Source organism: Bubalus kerabau, unplaced genomic scaffold, assembly GCF_029407905.1.
Source record: "Bubalus kerabau isolate K-KA32 ecotype Philippines breed swamp buffalo unplaced genomic scaffold, PCC_UOA_SB_1v2 scaffold_50, whole genome shotgun sequence".
NCBI lineage: Eukaryota > Metazoa > Chordata > Mammalia > Artiodactyla > Bovidae > Bubalus > Bubalus kerabau.
The window spans coordinates 1,467,185-1,489,401 of NW_026577904.1; the positions used below are offsets into that span (position 1 = coordinate 1,467,185).

A 22,217-nucleotide genomic window follows, 5' to 3' on the forward strand; every position below is an offset into this window, starting at 1 on the left:
GGGAACTGATTACTGGCTGGATATGTCTCTCTCCTTTTGATTCCCTCTTTCTTTGTCCTGGTCCCCTCTGTCTCCTTCTTCCTCCTCTTTTCTGTGTAACTGCATGAACCTCTCTGAGGGGTCCAGACTGTGGAGAGCACATATGGAATTGATTACTGGCAAGCTTGCTCTCTCTCCTTGAGCCCCCTCTTCTTCACCTGGCCAACTCTATCTCCCTCCTCCTTATTCTCTTCTCCATCTAACTTGGTGAACTTCTCAGGGTGTCCCTCACTGTGGAGAAGCTTTTCATCATTAACCTAGATGTTTTCTGATCGGTGGTATACAGACAGAGAAGTCTTGAGGCTACTCTAAGAATAAGACTGGAAACCAGAGACAGGAGGCTTAAGTTCAAAACTTGAGAACATCAGAGAACTGCTGACTCCAGGGAACAGTAATGGATAAGAGCTCATACAATAGCCTCCATACCTACACTGAAACCAAGCACCACCCAAGAGCCAACAAGTTCCAGAGCAAGACATACAACGCAAAGTCGCCAACAACGCAGGAACATATCCCTGAGCATCAATATACAGTCTGCCCAAATTCACATCAAACCCTTAGACATCTCAAAACTCACTACTGGACACTTCATTGCACTCCGGAGAGAAGTCCAGCTCCACCCACCAGAACAGGGACACCATCTTCCCTAAGCAGGAAACCTTGAAAAGCCACTTACACAACCCCACCCACAGTGAGGAACCAACACAATAAAAAGTAGCCACAAGCTGCCAGAATACAGAAAGGCCACCCCAAATATAGCAGTCGAACTGATGCTGAAGCTGAAACTCCAATGCTTTGGTCACCTGATGTGAAGAACTGACTCATTGGAAAAGACCCGGATGCCGGGAAAGATTGAAGGCAGGAGGTGAAGGGGACGAGAGAGGATGAGATGGTTCGATGGCATCATCAATTCAAAAGACATGAGTTTGAGTAAGCTCTGGGAGTTGGTGATGGACAGGGAGGCCTCGCACGCTGCAGTCCTCGACCCCAAGGACTTGGGGTCACTGTAGTCCTTGGGGTCCCAAAGAGTCGGACACGACTGAGCAGCTGAACTGAACTCAACGAACCGTGATGTCTCCTAAAGCTGTACTAGTTGCTTTTTGTAATCAGAACAGTCTTAACCTTGCTTTGATCTCACAAGTGGGAAACTTCCCATGTCTTGGAGCAGATGGAAATTACTGCCCTTAGAATGTGCTTTGGGCTCTAGGATCTCCCATTGACGCCTGGCAGCCTTGCTGTCTTTGGCATCAAAGCCAGTTACATTATTCACGTACCTGCAACCTTCTCACTGTTATCGGTAATATCAGTGATATCACTGTTATCAGAACTCACTGAGGTCTCTCCAAAGAGAGAAGTGATATCTTCTCCAAATATCTTGAGACAGTTTTCAATGAGAAATTGTATGAAAGAAATCTGTAACACAAAGGGGCAAAAAACTGGGTATTACTGTACATATGGTGTAATAGTAAATCACATTTCATCCATGAGTCTTGGCTCTAACAAAAAGTGCAAAAGAAATCTTAGAAAAATTCAGACTTGGCTAAAAACTATATAAGTATATAAACATCAGCTTTTTCTAAGACATAACTGATACTTTGAAGAGTAGTTTGGCCTCAAATTTTAAAATTCTTTTAGTCAGTGGGCTAAAGTTATACTATGTAGCCTGGTTTAATAGCTAAAATTTTGTAATGATGGTTAACATGCTTAAAGCTAGGATGATTTTTAAGTAGCCTGCATAGGATATTTGGAACAAAAATGTATGTTCTCTTATTAAGATTTATTTATTTTTAATAAAATTTTTTCTAGTTTTATTAAGATAGATTTTATATATCTCCTATTATTAAAATTTATAAAGTATCGAATACAACACCAATTGTGATTTTCACTTCAGTGAAGAAATGTCTGAAACTTGGGTAGCAGAGGTTTCTGTGTGGGCCGGGGGTTTTGTGAGGAAAGAACGCATCTGGAGAAAAAACATGTCTGTCTGTCTTAGCACATTCCCTTGCCTCACACTTGCTGTCCGGGGGAGCTTGGAGAAGAGCTGTGATCTTATTAGGCATGTTGTGGCTCTGTTAGGATATTCTGAAATATTTTACTAGCTTACTCATCCTCAGGCAGAGACACAATAGAAGCCAAGTATTTTCCTGAATGAGCCACAGCTGGCAGAGTGCGGCCAGTTATGTGTGGAGCCTCAGGTGCTCATATTGCCCAGGCCGCCAAGATGTGCCGACAGTGACCAGATGTATTGGGTGTTGTCATCATTGGGTAATGATGAAATCATAGTTTGGAGGCTTGTACACCCTCAGTGATTAGGCTGATAGTTGAACCTTGGCTCTCCGATTTCAAAGCAAGTTTTTTTGTATCATATCATACTACTCTTACCTCTCTATCGTTTAGTCTCTTGGGTGGCAAAGGGGAAGTGAGTCAACTGTTCTCAGTTATAATACACCTTCCCATGCCCAACCAGAGTAGGACTCTGCCACTCCAAGACAGTGTAATTAAAATGTGCACTTTAAAAACTGGTTCATCAGAGTTACTACTACAGACTTCAGGTTTAAGATGGGGACTCTGCTCTGCAAGGTATAAAAATGAGAGATCTCGTTACCTGTTTGGTGAAGTTTTCTGAGCTGCCAGAATTAGACAGACAAAGAATGCTTGGGGATATACACACTGATAAATTATAAGCTGTCATCTGATTGGATGAGGAATGTTGCTCAATATTGTGTAAAACTGCAAAAAGATATCGCAGAAAAACTACATTGGCTCTGGGCAGCTGGTCTAGAAGCCTAAGGACAGAAAAAACACTTATAAATAAAGCGAGTCATTTTCTTAGTAAGTGGAAACACAGAGAACAAAGGACTTCTTTTTATACGATGTACACAGTGCATTGTCACAGTTCCAGGCATGAATGTATACAAAAGTGTTTCACTGAATTTAATTCCTGAACCAGGTTAGACCTACTCTGGTTAGTTATGTGTTTGTATTTAAGATCATACCACTGGCGGATTGGTTCTTTATCATCTCATTTTAGACCAGTGGATTTCATCTCTAACAGTTTCATGTATTCAGAAGGTGTAAAATGGTCAAGCATTCCATGTTAATAAGATTAGGAGAAAAATAGCAATTACAGTGTCACCAATAAGGCATTCATCTCTCTTCAAACTGGCTTCCATGGGCATGATCAAGTGAAACCCCGTGATACTGATCATTATTTTAGAGGACTTACTCTAAACTATAAGCTAATATTTTCCTAAGAGAATGTTGGTTATATTTTCTCAGAGTTGAGTAATTATTGCATCATTACCTCTTAGTCCTGGTTATTTTCTCCTCCTTGTTCCCTTGATCAATAACATCAAGCCATTTATCATACAGACTGGCTGAAAATATGCTTCCTTGGATATTTTGAAGAAAATCCTTATATAAATCAAAAAGTAAATATTATTCTTAGGATAAATTCAATGGAGAAATTGCAAAGAAAATATTTAGTGGAAAAATTCAATTCAGTCCACAATTCCTTCACAGCCACGCAGACTGATTCACACAGAGCTTGGCTGTCATTCTCCACAGCCTTTCACACCCAGGAGTACTGGATGGATTTTCCCCAACTAAAATTAGAAGCATAAAAGCAGAGTCTGGGCTGCAGTGAGAATGAAGCTAAAGCTCCTTCTGTCGCCTGGAACTTACTCTTTGTATACATGGTAACACATTAGTACAAACTGGCAAGTTCTAGTGATAACTCGTCCTAAATCCTATTAGTTTCTTGAAAAGAAACGCACATGCCCATTTTGTTTGTTTACTTCAGACACATGCTTGCTCGTGATTCAAGAAAGAGATGTTCTGAAATAAACCAAACAAAATTACACCTCTACATGCTCTTATACACATATTAACAGAAAACCTGAAGTATGTGTGCTGTTGGGAAAAAGCTAGTATTGAAATAGCTTCAATCTTTTTCTTTAAAAAAAAAATCATATAAAAGTTCAGTTCTACAGACTTTTAAGCAGCAGGTGTTAGAAATAAATCAAAAGCCCCAATGGTAAACTACATGTTACCCTTACAACTCTTTGAATGGAATATATCCACCCAAAGAGGAAACTGAAAATTATAAACATTGCAACTTGACACCTGTGGGATAGAATATGCAAATGTCAGCTTCCGAAGAGGAGGCCTGGAAACTATCCTGATGACCAAGTCTTAATATTGTAGAATGGGGCCTATTAAAATAGATGAAGTTGTAACCTGTTGTGGGAGACTGAGGGGAAATGATTGCATTGCCTTGCCAGTTTCAAAGGCACAACTTGCTTCCACTGGTCTTAATATACAGCCTGACTTCTCTTAATAGTATCTTCTTTAGGCAGTGTTTCTAAGGCAACTATCATGATTGTAATCCTGTTAGTGTTCGCTTGTTTCAGGACTTATTGAGCTGCTGTTTGTGTCAGGCACTCTCTTGAGTACTGAGGACAGAGTATGAAGATAATGTACAAAGTCTCAGTCCTCTCTTAGTTTTTCTTGTAATTGGTACACAGTATCCAATCATGGTCATCAGGGTTTCACTAGGCTTCTTATGGAGTGTCCGCAGTACATTTGGAAGGAGGAAGCACTCCATTTCAGTTCAGCCATTCAGTCCTGTCCTACTCTTTGCGACCCCATGGACTGCACACCAGGCTTTCCTGTCCATCACCAACACCTGGGTCTTGTTCAAATTCATGTGCATGGAGTTGGTGATGCCATTCAACCATGTCATCTGGCTTTGACTTCTGGGAGTCTGGGAGTGTGCAGCAGGGCCTATGCTTTGTGTGCCAAACTACATGCACTTGGAGTGTGTCTCTTCTCTCTCCTGAACCCTGTGCTGTAGAATCGATTGGTCAGACTGAGTATGGTTAAGCCAGGACATGACTCATGCAGAATATGCCATGGGTATTTGCTATTGGACCACTGTTTATAGACAGTTTATTGAAAAACTCAATGTGGTTCTGACTATACATTCCTTTCTGATTTAGACCATCTCCATGGTTGCTTTGACATATGGTATTCTCAAGGCCAAAGTTGCAAGGTTTGATTCCCCACCAAGATCAATCAACTTTAGGAAGAGAAAAGTGTGGGACTGTGTAAGACCTGTACTCATAAGTAGCCACCCTCTTACTAGTCTGTGCTTATAGCATGGAAACAGACAAGAGCCTAGTAACACTTGCTCAAAAGTCAAATCAGTTCCAAGTGTGCACCTTTGAGAGGGTGGCACTCTACTTGCTATTTGCATACCTAGTGTGTATTATTATGGGTCAAGTGTAGTAGGGGTCAACTCTAAATCATATCTGCACTGTGGCTATTATCATACAATCGACCATTATTAGGGGACAAGGAAACACCATATGTTATTTGGTTTCTAAGATAATTTTAATAACCTGTGTGTAGTTATTACTACATCAAAATATTTTTGTTCATAGCTGCTTACATGTACCAAGAGGGATTGATTAATTTTTTTTCTTTCTGTTGTGTTATCACCCTGGTAGAAATTTATGTACACACTTGTGATTTAGCTGTATCATTTCAATCTCAGTCTATTTTTTGTATAAATCTATTGAATTTTGCAAAATTCCAAACAGATTTTGATTGTTGCACTCACTTTAAAAATATACCATGTTCATGGATTGAAAGAATCAATATAGTGAAAATGAGTGTACTACCCAAAGCAATCTATAGGTTCAATGCAATCCCTATCAAGCTACCAACAGTATTCTTCACAGAGCTAGAACAAATAATTTCACAATTTGTATGGAAATACAAAAAACCTCGAATAGCCAAAGCGATGTTGAGAAAGAAGAATGGAACTGGAGGAATCAACCTACCTGACTTCAGGCTCTACTACAAAACCACGGTTATCAAGACAGTATGGTACTGGCACAAAGACAGAAATATAGATCAATGGAACAAAATAGAAAGCCCAGAGATAAATCCACACACATATGGACACCTTATCTTTGACAAAGGAGGCAAGAATATACAATGGAGTAAAGACAATCTCTTTAACAAGTGGTGCTGGGAAAACTGGTCAACCACTTGTAAAAGAATGAAACTAGAACACTTTCTAACACCATACACAAAAATAAACTCAAAATGGATTAAAGATCTAAATGTAAGACCAGAAACTATAAAACTCCTAGAGGAGAACATAGGCAAAACACTCTCTGACATACATCACAGCAGGATCCTCTATGACCCACCTCCCAGAATATTGGAAATAAAAGCAAAAATAAACAAATGGGACCTAATTAACCTTAAAAGCTTCTTCACATCAAAGGAAACTATTAGCAAGGTGAAAAGACAGCCTTCAGAATGGGAGAAGATAATAGCAAATGAAGCAACTGACAAACAACTAATCTCGAGAATACACAAGCAACTCCTACAGCTCAACTCCAGAAAAATAAATGACCCAATCAAAAAATGGGCCAAAGAACTAAATAGACATTTCTCCAAAGAAGACATACAGATGGCTAACAAACACATGAAAAGATGCTCAACATCACTCATTATCAGAGAAATGCAAATCAAAACCACTATGAGGTACCATTTCACACCAGTCAGAATGGCTGTGATCCAAAAGTCTACACGTAATAAATGCTGGAGAGGGTGTGGAGAAAAGGGAACCCTCTTACACTGTTGGTGAGAATGCAAACTAGTACAGCCACTATGGAGAAGAGTGTGGAGATTCCTTAAAAAACTGGAAATAGAACTGCCTTATGATCCAGCAATCCCACTGCTGGGCATACACACTGAGGAAACCAGAAGGGAAAGAGACACGTGTACCCCAATGTTCATCGCAGCACTGTTTATAATAGCCAGGACATGGAAGCAACCTAGATGTCCATCAGCAGATGAATGGATAAGAAAGCTGTGGTACATATACACAATGGAGTATTACTCAGCCATTAAAAAGAATACATTTGAATCAGTTCTAATGAGGTAGATGAAACTGGAGCCTATGATACAGAGTGAAGTAAGCCAGAAGGAAAAACACCAATACAGTATACTAACGCATATATATGGAATTTAGAAAGATGGTAACAATAACCCTGTGTACGAGACAGCAAAAGAGACACTGATGTATAGAACAGTCTTATGGACTCTGAGAGAGAGGGAAAGGGTGGGAAGATTTGGGAGAATGGCATTGAAACATGTAAAATATCGTGTATGAAAGGAGTTGCCAGTCCAGGTTCGATGCATGATACTGGATGCTTGGGGCTGGTGCACTGGGACGACCCAGAGGGATGGAATGGGGAGGGAGGAGGGAGGAGGGTTCAGGATGGGGAACACATGTATACCTGTGGCGGATTCATTTTGATATTTGGCAAAACTAATACTATTATGTAAAGTTTAAAAAATAAAATTAATTTAAAAAAAATAAAAATAAGATTTATAAGATTAGGCATGTATTAAAACTGGTTACCATGTAACTGTAACCTTGTGTGGTGGGTTAAACTTACAAGTGTTAACAAAGCCCATTAAAGGCAGTAAGGGAGATAAAAGGAGGAAAAAGGGGGAACAAATGGTGGCGTCATCCCTACAGTAATTTTCAAGTAAAAGGCATTGAGACACAGGGGAAGGAAGGATGATGAAGTGATCAGAGATTTTGGTGGCCTCACTAAGCGTTTTTTGATCCATTGTAAGCCAAATGGGCTTCCCAGGTGGTGCTAGTGGTAAAAAACCTGCCTGCCAATGCAGGAGATGCAAGAGATGCAGGTTCGATCCCTGGCAGGAAGATCCCCTGGAGAAGGGCATGGCAACCTACTCTAGTATTCTTGCCTGGAGGATTCCATGGACAGAGGAGTCTGCTGGGCTACAGTCAATGGGATCACAGAGAGTCGGCTGCGACTAGGTGACTAACACACACAGACACAGACACACACACACACGCACACACACACACACACTAAACACACGAGTTTACCATAGAGACTAAACATCTGTCCTGCATCCATTCTAAGTTGTTTCAGCCGTGTCCAATTCTGTGCCACCTCATGGACTATAGCCTGCCAGACTCCACTCTCCATGGAATTCTCGAGGCAAGAATACTGGAGTCGTATGCCAGTCCCTGTTCCAGGGGATCCTTGCAACCCAGGGATGGAACCCAGGTTTCCTGCATTGAAGGAGTATCCTTTACTGTCTGAGCCACCTGGGAAGTTGCTTCTGTTAACTGTTTCCAAAAGCTTAATATGAATTTTCTTTTGGAAATGTGGCCTTCATTAGGAAGGTGATGAGGAAGTCATCCAAAGCAGGAAGCTTGTTTTGGTAAACACTCAATGTGTAAGTGTGTATTTTGAAATGTATTATTATTCTTTTTCATGGAGTGTTCAGGAGTCAAGATGTGCAATGAAAAAGGAAAATATCTAATGTATAGAGCTTATAACATTTGAGGTACCTTCCTTCAGTTTTGGCTTTGTGAAGTGTTTTTCACTTTTCAGATCCTTCCTCTCTTATGCCTATTAGGGTTCTTGGGCATTCATACTGAAGGGCCAGTCATATAGCTTCAGATTTACCGTGTGTGGATAATGCTCAAACTTTCCTTACCTTTAAGACCGACCCTATCACAAGAATTGGTTCATCATTCAAGTTGACTAAGTCTCCACAGTTTAGTTTCTTCTGTAGGGCTGTGCATGATTTTATACTGGCTGAATTTCTGAAGATACCTTCTGTGAATGGCCCTTTTTGATTGATAAAGGAAAGCATATCCTATAGGGAAGGAAAGAAAAGAAAACTGTGGGACGTTTCCTGCCTAGAAGCCCAGAGCACAAGCTTGCTCCTGTTTTGACAGAGCTGTGGTATATGAGGGTACAGTTCTAGAACAGCACCGAAGTCAATTTGAAATTTTTTCTTCAGTGTCTCTAAATATATCTTCAACCCAACAATCGATTTGACATTCATACACTGAAACATTTTAAACACTTGTGTAATCAGATTTTCTGTTTCAGTGAATTTACTGTGTTAAACGTCTCTGCTTTGAGGCCTTTGTAGATTCACCCTCTCCTCCTTCACCACTCCTTTCTCATTATTCCCTATTATAGATGCTCTTTGCTAAGTGTTGAAATCTTTTTGCCATATTCATGCTCCATTTGTTTATTGCCCTTCCTGGGACTGTCCAGCACATTCATTCCTGTTTCCTGTATTCCCTCCCCTCAATATCAAGCTCAATACACCTCTACTCCTTTCCGATGACATTCCTTTCTCATCAGCTTTTCTAGTTCCTTTTCCTTATTTTCATGTCCTCACAGTCTGCATAGTTAAGAGAGATAACAGATATTGGAGCCAGGTTTTTCAAGGAATGTGGAATCTGTTATGCCAGTCATCCACTGTGTGACTTTGGGCATAGCACATACTTGGGTGAGGCTCTTTTGTTTTTCATTTATGAAGTGGGGGTGTTGATACTCATGGCTACCACCTAAATTTTCTGTAAAAGACGCAAGGTCTGGGGTAGTAGCTGGCATGTAGCTAGTATGATACATGTCTTCATATATACTATAAAATTCCCTGCATCTAGTGTAGTGCTTGCAGAGATAGTGGACAGTGAACAAGAGTTAATGCTTACAGTTCAATACACTAATTTGATATAACACAGTCCAAACTCTGTGACTCTCTTTTGACACATTCTGTCAGGAGCAAATGATTCATCTTTGCCAGAGGATGCGTACTTTATACTTAAACACCTGGGTTACATATCACATCCGTGTGAGAAATTTTGCATTATAAGAGGGAGTAGACTCAGCTGAAGAAGACTTGACACTTGTGTGGGCCTCAAGGGAGGAGACGAGGAGACATATGAGGATGAGGTGGACTCTCAGAGATTCTTACACACAGAGTCCGAAGGAAAGCTACACGGCTCAAAATAGCCTGGAGTTCAAACTCGCCTCCAGGACCTCCCCACCATTCTATGCAAAACAAGTACTCTCTCACCCAAAGGAAAAATGGACATAGGGTGGATTTTGCCCATCTCCCAGCCGGTCCCAGCCTGTGGCTGATCTCCAGAATTCTTTGCCGCAGCTCTTTAAGAGATAACTACTCTGAACAACCTTGCAGAAGAACAGGCCCCCTTAAGACAGGATCTTTCCACATACGTGCCTCTATATACTTCCTCATTACTTGGGTAAGGGCAGCAGCTCACTAATCTGACTGCTGCTCCTTCTCGCCTCATAAAGGTGATCTGTCAAGAACTGCTGTTATTCTTTTTCTCAACCTCACCTTCTCTAACTACTTTAACTTACAGAGTCCATGTTAACTGCTCTGAGCTGTATAGATGGTCTTTGTTGAAATCAGCGGAATGGATGAGAGTATCTTTTCATCTTGTAGTTGCCTTCTGACTCTGCAGTACCTAAATCAGATCTTATTCTTTGAAGTAATGTTGTGAATCTTATCGGACAAAGTCAGAGTTCTTCATTTGGGAGTAGATTTGGAAGAGAACACTTGATCTCTCAGAACTCCCCTTCTCAGGAAGGTTACAGAAACCAAAATAAGACCTACCAGAATTGGGGTGGGCAGGGTGTCATTATCACATACATCCTCAAGACGAGCTCCAAAGAGCTGTTTTGGCTTTGTGGATGGTAGAGATGGGTGTTGGTTGTCCTCGCAGGTCATGGGGAAACAGCCAGAGTCCCAGTTTTTGAGAGAACTCTTCCTAACTGTCTTCTTGTCTGAAACTAATGTAGAAGAGAGATTTTCACTAGTAGTAGTTTAGCTTATTTAGCCTGATTTCCACCACTTACAGTCAGCAGCATGTTCATGGCAGAGGCTGAAAGAGAGAAACTGAGCCGTTTGTCATATAAAATTCCCCTCATTCTGAAGCAGGCTAATTGCATCCTTGTGGTGTTAACATGTTCTTCTTCCCCATATTCTGCAAAGCAGTAGTTAAACCTAGAGGCGTGATCAGACTCAGGGTTGATTCTCCCTGTGACAGTATTCCCCCAGACAGTGTTCTCTATTCCCTTTGCCGTGTGTCATGATGCACTTAACCTATAGTTATACAGGTTTCCTAATGTGAAGTGTTATCAGTGGATTCTGGTTTCAGACCTCATTTGAAAGGCCAAAATTATTTAATATTCAAATCAAGAAGCATTGTAGTAAATTTCCTTCCTCTGTTCAGTTACCTGTTTGGCTTTCTGAGTACCCAGTCATGCCCAATTTTCTCCCTTGAAAAGAATTGCCTTTCACGAGACATCCTGCCTGACAGTGCTTATCAGTCAGCCTCTGGACCTCTCCTCTGGGAGGCCACACACCTCAGTCAGCTCCAAGGATGACTTCCTGCCCTCAGGGTCCTTGAGAAGTAGTCATTAATTGCAGACAATGTGGTAAGATTACAGGGGGCCATTTTTGTGTGTGTGTGACACCTTACTAAGCTAACCCAAAGATGAGTTTTAACTACCAACAGCCCCAGTCAAAGGAATGCTTTTCAAAAAAGAGTGATCAGCAATGAAAAATTGAGTTCAAAGTGTCTCGTGCCGAGCTATGAATATTTTCCTGATATTTGCTCAATAAACCTGCTTAATATTTCCTTAAATAACCTGCTTAAATAACCAGCTACAGAAGTCAATTAGAGGAGCCCAGTTTTAGAAAAATAAACAGAAGTATTTAACCAAATATTTTAAAATGCCCATCCACTTGTCTTTCGGAGACATAGTGAGTGCGTCACCATGTCCATTCAAGTGAGTGAACCACTTGTGGAGCTGGGTGAGAGAACCAGAAGGCTCATATTCTGCCCCTTAATTGAATGAGTTACCTAAAACGCTTTGAGCATCAGTTTGCTCAAATGTAACATAAATGATGCTACTTACACCTGACTGGACTACATAACATAATGTACTTCCCAGCACAAGACATGGCACATAGCAGCCTTAATAAAGGTAATTTCCCTCCTTCAGAAGGCCTAAGGCAGCTTAGACATCAGTCACCTCCCCCTAAGCAGACCCCACCCCCATTCTCCATTTGATTGTGCAGCCTCCAGAAGGTGTGCATTCCTCAAGGAATGCCATCACTTTGCCTTAGGCTCTTCCTGCCCTGACATTCATACCACCATCATTTTCAAAGGAGAGAATGAAGAAAGCAAATGCATTCTTAAATTCAGGAAGAGATTCTCCTAATTAATATGTACAAATGTTAAAAAGATACAGGTTTATATGGGTTGAGTTGCTTTATGCACCCTGGTTTCCCTACTCTTAACCTGATTCTTTTATTTCTACAGTACCCACAGGTATTCATGTATTTCAAATGTATTCATTCATTGTTCAGTTTTAATTAAGAATACTCTTAGGAAGAAAGCTCTATCAGTTGGTACAAAGCTACATGGCCAGCTAGCCTATAAGCATAGATGGAAAGCAAAATAGACATTAAGGCCTACGCTTTTATTTTCAGGCCTAGATGGCCCTTTCGTAATGTACATTGGTTGGTGTTAGAGTTCTTGTGGGCTCTGTGACCAATAAAACTATATACTATAGCCACGAAAAGTATGGTGCTCAGTTGTTCAGTCGTGTCCAACTCTTGCGACCCCATGGACTATAGCCTGTTAGGCTCCTGTCCGTGGGACTTGCTGGATAATAATACTGGAGTGGGTTGCCAGGGACTGTTAATCAGGTTAACTTTACAACCTCATCTTTCTTAAAGAGTCCTGGAAAGATTTAGGTTAGTGTTTTTCCTCATGCTCATAGTAGGGTTTGAATGTTAAAAAATGAAATTTTGTAACTTTGTGGGTATAGACTAACAATGATAAGAATACAAATACTTTAAGTAGAAATACTATTCTGGCCCCAGTACTTGCTAAATTAGTAAGACATTTTATTCAGAGAAAGAAATGTCAGTGGGACAATACTGGAATGGTAGCAGGGATAATTGCAAGAGGAGAGACTTAAAAACAAACAGACATATAAACATTCAGTCCAGTTCCGTTTGCAACCTAGGTCTGAAGCAGAATGGAACGAGAGCTTGCTGTGGAGGTAGAATCCAGAGTTCAAGTCTCAGGGGCAGTCCTAAAGTGGCGGAGGAATGGAACAGAAAGACCACTTTCTGCCCACAAATTCATCGAAAGAACTTTGAATGCTGAGCAAATTCCACAAAACAACTTCTGAATGCTGGCAGAGGACATCAGGTACCCAGAAAGGCAGCCCATTGTCTTTGAAAGGAGGTAGGACAAAATATACAAGAGAAAAAGAGAGACAAATGAGGTAGGGACAGAGATCTGTCCTGGGACGGGAGTCTTAAAAGAGGAGAAGTTTCAAAACACCGGGAAACACTCTCACTGGCAGGTCAGTGTGGAGTTTTGGAATCTCAGAGAGTAACATAACGGGGAGGAAAAAGAAAGAAAGAAAGAAACTCCATAGATTACATGCCTAACATCAACTTCCAGCAGGGAACTCGTCCAGACACTCACAATTTCCACCAGCAAGCGGGGGGCCTGAACAGGGAGGTGCGGGCTGCATTGCTTAGGGTAAGGACCAGGCCTGAGTGCCCTGAGGGCAATCTGAGGGAGCTAATGTGAGATAGCAACCCAAATTGTGGGATAGCTAGAGAGAAAAAAAAACTATCCTGTGAAAAGCCCTAATCTAAGGCACTTCCTGGCCCACTCACAGAGCAGAGGACTGAGAGAACACCAAGCAGAGCTAGCTGGCTGTGCACTGACTCATCTCCCACCAGAGACAGGGAGGCAGGTGGGGGCAGCCAGAGCCTGAAAGGGGCAATCTCAGCCCCAGAGAGGCATCCTCTACAAAACTGCAAGTAGGCTCCCATTTGCTAACCGAGACTTGTTGGGATTCTGGGCGGTTGACATCCGCTGGGACGGTCGCAGCCAGAGATCAGCTCCCCAGAAGAGACACACGGCCCACCTGAGACGGGCAGGCCTGCTGCCACCCAGCAAATCGAGCGGCTGGGATGGGGGAGGTGATAAGACACACCACACCTGGGGGGCACTGTGCTGGCTAAGCACCTGGTCGCCTGAGCTGCTCGGACCTGGGAAGGGCACAAAACGCAGGTCCGACTGAGTCTGTGCCTTTGTGGAGTACCTGAGAACCTGAACCTGAACGGCTTAGACCTGGGAAGCGCACGCAACCCAGGGCCCGCCTCAGACAGTTGCACACAGAGCAACCTGGAGTCTGAGCCGCGTAGACTGGGAAAGCACACACACCGTGAGCGGGGTCTAACCTAGTACGGCCAGGACGCTGTGAGCACACGCCAGGGATATTTGTTTGCAGTGCTCCTCCGTCCCCACAGCACCACTGAATAAGTGAGCCTAAATAAGTGACCACCTTCGCCCCCATGAGTCAGGGCGGAAATTAGACCCTGAAAAGACCAGCAAACAGAAGAATTTAAAATAAACAGAGGGATCCGCTCTGGAAAAGACAGGTGCAACAGATTAAACCCTTGTAGTTAGCACTGACTACATTGGAAGTGGCCTAGAGATCTTGAGAAGTATGAGCTGGATATGGAACTATCTGAAACTGAACTAACACCGCACTGTTCACAACAACTCCAGAGAAATTCCTAGATATATTTTTACTATTATGATTAAACAAAATTTTTTTAAATTTTTAAGTCGTCTATTAGTTCTTTAATTTTAATTTGTATAACCTACTATTACCTTTCCAAAAAAAAGACCGAATTTTTAATGCAAACTTCACATATATATATATTTTATCAATTTTTGTGATTTTTTTTTTTAGTAGTGTATTTGGGATACTCTAACCTTTACTGTAGACTTGTAATATTTGCTTTTTGGTATTTGTTATCAATTTTGTACGTTTAAGAACCCAATCTTCACTACCCATTTTTACTTGGGAGTTTGACCACTGCCTTGATTGCTCTCTCCCCCTTTTGACTCTCTTTTTTCTCCACCAGGACACCTCTATGTCCTCCCTCACCCTTTTCTTCCCTACCCTATCTGTGAATCTCTTTGTGTATTCCAGGCTATGGAGAACACTTTGGGAACTGATTACAGGCTGGATTTGTCTCTCTCCTTTTGATTCCCTCTTTTCTTGTCCTGGTCACCTCTGTCTACTTCTTCCTTCTCTTCTCTGTGTAATTGCATGAGCCTCTCTGAGGGGTCCAGATTGTGGAGAGCACATAGGGAATTGATTACTGGCTAGCTTGCTCTCTCCCCTTTAGATTCCCCCTCTTCTTCCCCTGGGCAACTCTATTTCCCTCCTCCTATTCTCTTCTCCATCTAGCTTGGTGAACCTCTCTGGGTGTCTCTCACTGTGGAGAAGCTTTTCATCATTAATCTAGATGTTTTATCATCGGTGCTGTACAGATAGAGAAGTCTTGAGGCTACTCTAAGAATAAGACTGAAAACCAGAGACAGGAGGCTTAGGTTCAAAACCTGAGAACAACAGAGAACTCCTGACTCCAGGGAACATTAGTGGATAAGAGCTCATCCAAAAGCCTCCATATCTACACTGAAACCAAGCACCACCCAAGAGCCAACAAGTTCCAGAGCAAGACATACAACGCAAAGTCGCCAACAACGCAGGAACATAGCCCTGAGCATCAATATACAGGCTGCCCAAATTCACACCAAACCCGTAGACATCTCAAAACTCCCTACTGGACACTTCATTGCACTCCGGAGAGAAGTCCAGCTAAACCCACCAGAACAGGGACGCAAGCTTCCCTAAGCAGGAAACCTTGACAAGCCACTCACACAACCCCACCCACAGTGAGGAACCTCCACAATAAAGAAGACCCACAAGCTGCCGGAATACAGAAAGGCCACCCCAAATACAGCTATGGAACTGATGCTGAAGCTGAAACTCCAATGCTTTGGTCACCTGATGTAAAGAACTGGCTCATTGGAAAAGACCCTGATGCTGGGAAAGATTGAAGGCAGGAGGAGAAGGGGATGAGAGAGCATGAGATGGTTGGATGGCATCACCAATTCAAAGGACATGAGTTTGAGTAAGCTCTGGGAGTTGGTGATGGACAGGGAGGCCTGGTGCGCTGCAGTCCTCGACCCCAAGGACTTGGGGTCACTGTAGTCCTTGGGGTCCCAAAGAGCCGGACACGTCTGAGCAACTGAACTGAACTCAATGAATCGTGATGTCTCCTAAAGCTGTACTAGTTGCTTTTGTAATCAGAACAGTCTTAACCTTGCTTTGCTCTCACAAGTGGGAAACTTCCCATGTCTTGGAGCAGATGGAAATTACTGCCCTTAGAATGTGCTTTGGGCTCTAGGATCTCCCATTGACCCCTGGCAGCCTTGCTGTCTTTGGCATCAAAGCCAGTTACATTATTCACGTACCTGCAACCTTCTCACTGTTATCGGTAATATCAGTGATATCACTGTTATCAGAACTCACTGAGGTCTCTCCAAAGAGAGAAGTGATATCTTCTCCAAATATCTTGAGACAGTTTTCAATGAGAAATTGTATGAAAGAAATCTGTAACACAAAGGGGCAAAAAACTGGGTATTACTGTACATATGGTGTAATAGTAAATCACATTTCATGCATGAATCTTGGCTCTAACTAAAAATGCAAAGAAATCTTAGAAAAATTCAGACTTGACTAAAAAATATATAAATATATTATATATACATCAGCTTTTTCTAAGACATAACTGATACTTTGAACAGTAGTTTGGCCTCAAATTTTAAAATTCTTTGAGTCAGTGGGCTAAAGGTATATACTATGTAGCCTGGTTTAATAGCTAAAATTTTGTAATGATGGTTAACATGCTTAAAACTAGGATGATTTTTAAGTAGCCTGCATAGGATATTTGGGACAAAAATGTATATTCTCTTATTCAGTTTTATTTATTTTTAATAAAATTTTTTCTAGTTTTATTGAGATAGATTTTATATATCTCCTATTATTAAAATTTATAAAGTATCGAATACAACACCAATTGTGAATTTCATTTCAGTGAAGAAATGTCTGAAACTTGGGTAGCAGAGGTTTCTGTGTGGGCCGGGGTGTTTGGGAGCAAAGAAAGCATCTGGAGAGAAAACATGTCTGTCTGTCTTAGCACATTCCCTTGCCTCACACTTGCTGTCCGGGGGAGCTTGGAGAAGAGCTGTGATCTTATTAGGCATGTTGTGGCTCTGTTAGGATGTTCTGAAATATTTTACTAGCTTCCTCATCCTCAGGCTGAGACACAATAGCAGCCAAGTGTTTTCCTGAATGAGCCACAGCTGGCAGAGTGCGGCCAGTTATGTGTGGAGCCTCAGGTGCTCATATTGCCCAGGCCGCCAAGATGTGCCGACAGTGACCAGATGTATTGGGTGTTGTCATCATTGGGTAATGATGAAATCATAGTTTGGAGGCTTGCACACCCTCAGAGATTAGGCTGAGAGTTGAACCTTGGCTCTCTGATTCCAAAGCCAGGTTCTTTTCTATCATATCATCCTACTCTTACCTCTCTATCGTTTAATCTCTTGGATGGCAAAGGGGAAGTGAGTCAACTGTTCTCAGTTATAATACACCTTCCCATGCCCAACCAGAGTAGGACTCTGCCACCCCAAGGCAGTGTAATTAAAATGTGCACTTTAAAAACTGGTTCATCAGAGTTACTACTACAGACTTCAGGTTCAAGATGGGGACTCTGCTCTGCAAGGCATAAAAATGAGAGCTCTCGTTACCTGTTTGGTGAGGTTTTCTGAGCTGCCAGAATTAGGCAGACAAAGAAGGCTTGATGTTATACACACTGATAAATTATAAGCTGTCATCTGATTGGATGAGGAATGTTGCTCAATATTGTGTAAAACTGCAAAAAGATATCGCAGAAAAACTACATTGGCTCTGGGCAGCTGGTCTAGAAGCCTAAGGACAGAAAAAACACTTATAAATAAAGCGAGTCATTTTGCTTAGTAAGTGGAAATACAGAGAACAAAGTACTTCTTTTTATACCATGTACACAGTCCATTCTCACAGTTTCAGGCATGAATGCATACAAAAATGTTTCACTGAATTTAATTCCTGAACCAGGTAAGACCTACTCTGGTTAGTTATGTGTTTGTATTTAAGATCATACCACTGGCGGATTGGTTCTTTATCATCTCATTTTAGACCAGTGGGTTTCATCTCCAACAGTTTCATGTATTCAGAAGGTGTAAAATGGTCAAGCATTCCATGTTAATAAGATTAGGAGAAAAACACCAATTACAGTGTCACCAATAAGGCATGCATCTCTCTTCAAACTGGCTTCCATGGGCATGATCAAGTGAAACCCCATGATACTGATCATTATTTTCGAGGACACAGTTGTAAACTATAAGCTAATATTTTCCTAAGAGTTGTTGGTTGTATTTTCTCAGAGTTGAGTAATTATTGCATCATTACCTCTGGGTCGATGTTATTTTCTCCTCCTTGTTCCCTTGATCAATAACATCAAGCCATTTATCATAGAGACTGGTTGTAAATATGCTTCCTTGGATATTTCGAAGAAAATCCTTATATAGATCAAAAAGTATATATTATTCTTAGGATAAATTCAATGGAGAAATTGCAAAGAAAATATTTAGTGGAAAAATTCAGTTGAGTCCACAATTCCTTCACAGCCACGCAGACTGATTCCCACAGAGCTTGGCTGTCATTCTCCACAGCCTTGCACACCCAGAAGTACTGGATGGATTTTCCCCAACTAAAATTAGAAGCATAAAAGCAGAGCCTGGGCTGCAGTGAGAATGAAGCTAAAGCTCCTTCTATCGCCTGGAACTTACTCTTTGTGTACATGTTAACACATTAGTACAAACTGGCAAGGTCTGGTGATAACTCATCCTAAATCCTATTAGTTTCTTGAAAAGAAACGCACATGCCCATTTTGTTTGTTTACTTCAGACACATGCTTGCTCGTGATTCAAGAAAGAGAATTCTGAAATAAAACAAACAAAATTACACCCCTACATGCACTTATACAAATATTAAGAGAAAACCTGAAGTATGTGTGCTGTTTGGGAAAAAGCTAGTATTGAAATAGCTTCAATCTTTCTCTTAAAAAAAAAAAAAACCATATAAAAATTCAGTTCTACAGACTTATAAGCAGCAGGTGTTAGGAATAAATCAAAAGCCCCAATGGTAAACTACATGTTACCCTTACAACTCTTTGAATGGAATATATCCACCCAAAGAAGAAACTGAAAATTTAGATACATTGCAACTTGACACCTGTGGGATAGAATATGCAAATGTCAGCTTCCGAAGAGGAGGCCTGGAAACTATCCTGATGACCAAGTCTTAATATCTTAGAATGGGGCCTATTAAAATAGATGAAGTTGTAACCTGTTGTGCGAGACTGAGGGGAAATGATTGCATTGCCTTGCCAGTTTCAAAGGCACAACTTGCTTCCACTGGTCTTAATATACAGCCTGACTTCTCTTAATAGTATCTTCTTTAGGCAGTGTTTCTAAGGCAACTATCATGATTGTAATCCTGTTAGTGTTCACTTGTTTCAGGACTTATTGAGCTGCTGTTTGTGTCAGGCACTCTCTTGAGTACAGAGGATCGAGTATGAAGATAATGTACAAAGTCTCAGTCCTCGCATACTTTTTCTTGTAATTGGTATACAGTACCCAATGATGGTCATCAGGGTTTCACTAGGCTTCTTATGGAGTGTCCGCAGTACATTTGGAAGGAGGAAGCACTCCATTTCAGTTCAGCCCTTCAGTCCTGTCCTACTCTTTGCGACCCCATGGACTGCACACCAGGCTTTCCTGTCCATCACCAACACCTGGGTCTTGTTCAAATTCATGTCCATGGAGTTGGTGATGCCATTCAACTATGTCATCTGGCTTTGACTTCTGGGAGTCTGGGAGTGTGCAGCAGGGCCTATGCTTTGTGTGCCAAACTACATGCACTTGGAGTGTGTCTCCTCTCTCCTGAACCCTGTGCTGTAGAATCGATTGGTGAGACTGAGTATGGCTAAGCCAGGACATGACTCATGCAGAATATGCCATGGGTATTTGCTATTGGACCACTGTTTATAGACAGTTTATTGAAAAACTCAATGTGGTTCTGACTATATATTCCTTTCTGATTTAGACCAACTCCATGGTTGCTTTGACATATGGTATTCTCAAGGCCAAAGTTGCAAGGTTTGATTCCCCACCAAGATCAATCAACTTTAGGAAGAGAAAAGTGTGGGACTGTCAAAGACCTGTACCCATAAGTAGCCACCCTCTTACTAGTCTGTGCTTATAGCATGGAAACAGACAAGAGCCTAGTAACACTGGCTCAAAAGTCAAATCAGTTCCAAGTGTGCACCTTTGAGAGGGTGGCACTCTACTTGCTATTTGCATACCTAGTGTGTATTAGTATGGGTCAAGTGTAGTAGGGGTCAACTCTAAATCATATCTGCACTGTGGCTATTATCATACAATCGAACATTAGTAGGGGACAAGGAAACACCATATGTTATTTGGTTTCTAAGATAATTTTAATAACCTGTCTGTAGTTATTACTACATCAAAATATTTTTGTTCATAGCTGCTAACAAGTACCAAGATGGATTGATTAATTTTTTTCTTTCTGTTGTATTATCGCCCTGGTAGAAATTTAACTACACACTTGTGATTTAGCTGTATCATTTCAATCTCAGTCTATTTTTTGTATAAATCTATTGAGTTTTGCAAAATTCCAAACAGATTTTGATTTTTGCACTCACTTTAAAAATAAGATGTATAAGATTAGGCACGTAGTAAAACTGGTTACCATGTAACTGTAAGCTTGGGTGGTGGGTTAAACTTACAAGTGTTAACAAAGCCCATTAAAGACAGTAAGGGAGATAAAAGGAGGAAAAAGGAGGAACAAACGGTGGCGTCATCCCTACAGTAATTTTCAAGTAAAAGGCATTGAGACACAGGGGAAGGAAGGATGATGAAGTGATCAGAGATTTTGGTGGCCTCACTAAGTGTTTTTTGATCCATTGTAAGCCAAATGGGCTTCCCAGGTGGTGCTAGTGGTAAAAAACCTGCCTGCCAATGCAGGAGATGCAAGAGATGCAGGTTCGATCCCTGGCAGGAAGATCCCCTGGAGAAGGGCATGGCAAACCACTCTAGTATTCTTGCCTGGAGGATTCCATGGACAGAGGAGTCTGCTGGGCTACAGTCAATGGGATCACAGAGAGTCGGCTGCGACTAGGAGACTAACACACACAGACACACACACACACACACTCACACACACACTAAACACATGAGTTTACCGTAGTGAGTAAACATCTGTCCTGCATCCATGCTAAGTTGCTTCAGCCGTGTCCAATTCTGTGCCACCTCATGGACAATAGCCTGCCAGACTCCACTGTCCATGGGATTCTCCAGGCAACAATACTGGAGTCGTATGCCAGTCCCTGTTCCAGGGGATCCTTGCAACCCAGGGATGGAACCCAGGTTGCCTGCATTGAAGGTGGATTCTTTAGTGTCTGAGCCACCTGGCAAGTTACTTCTGTTAACTGTTTCCAAAAGCTTAATAGGAATTTTCTTTTGGAAATGTAGCCTTCATTAGGAAGGTGATGAGGAAGTCATCCAAAGCAGGAAGCTTGTTTTGGTAAACACTCAATGTGTAAGTGGGTATTTTGAAATATATTGTTATTCCTTTGCATGGAGTGTTCCGGAGTCAAGATGTGCAATGAAAAAGGAAAATATCTAATGTATGGGGCTTATAACATTTGAGGTACCTTCCTTCAGTTTTGGCTTTGTGAAGTGTTTTTCACTTTTCAGATCCTTCCTCTCTTATGCCTATTAGGGTTCTTGGGCACTCATAATGAAGGATCAGTCATATAGCTTCGGATTTACCGTGTGTGGATAATGCTCAAACTTTCCTTACCTTTAAGACCCACGCTATGACAAGAATTGGTTCATCTTTCAAGTTCACTGTGTCTCCACAGTTTAGTTTCTTCTTTAGGGCTCTGCATGTTTTTATACTGGCTGATTTTCTAAAGATGCCTTGTGTGAAGGGCCCTTTTTGATTGATAAAGGAAAGCATATCCTATAGGGAAGGAAAGAAAAGAAAACTGTGGGACGTTTCCTGCCTAGAAGCCCAGAGCACAAGCTTCTCCTGTTTTGACAGAGCTGTGGTATATGAGGGTACAGTTCTAGAACAGCACCGAAGTCAATTTGAAATTTTTTCTTCAGTGTCTCTAAATATATTTTCGACCCAACAATCGATTTGACATTCATACACTGAAACATTTTAAACACTTGTGTAATCAGATTTTCCGTT

General features: G+C 41.5%; 1 protein-coding gene across 1 annotated transcript in view; it reads right to left on the reverse strand.

The window, feature by feature from the left end:
- Positions 1–10,301, reverse strand: part of LOC129640852 (rho GTPase-activating protein 20-like) — a 34,037-nt gene extending 23,736 nt beyond the window's left edge. The window contains exons 1-5 of the mRNA XM_055565838.1: positions 10,293–10,301; positions 8,605–8,766; positions 3,344–3,453; positions 2,645–2,825; positions 1,321–1,452 (exon numbers count right to left, since the gene is read on the reverse strand). Coding sequence (XP_055421813.1) covers positions 1,321–1,452; positions 2,645–2,825; positions 3,344–3,453; positions 8,605–8,766; positions 10,293–10,301 — 594 coding nt within the window. The remainder of the gene's footprint in view (positions 1–1,320; positions 1,453–2,644; positions 2,826–3,343; positions 3,454–8,604; positions 8,767–10,292) is intronic.
- Between the last annotated feature and the right edge of the window lie 11,916 nt (positions 10,302–22,217).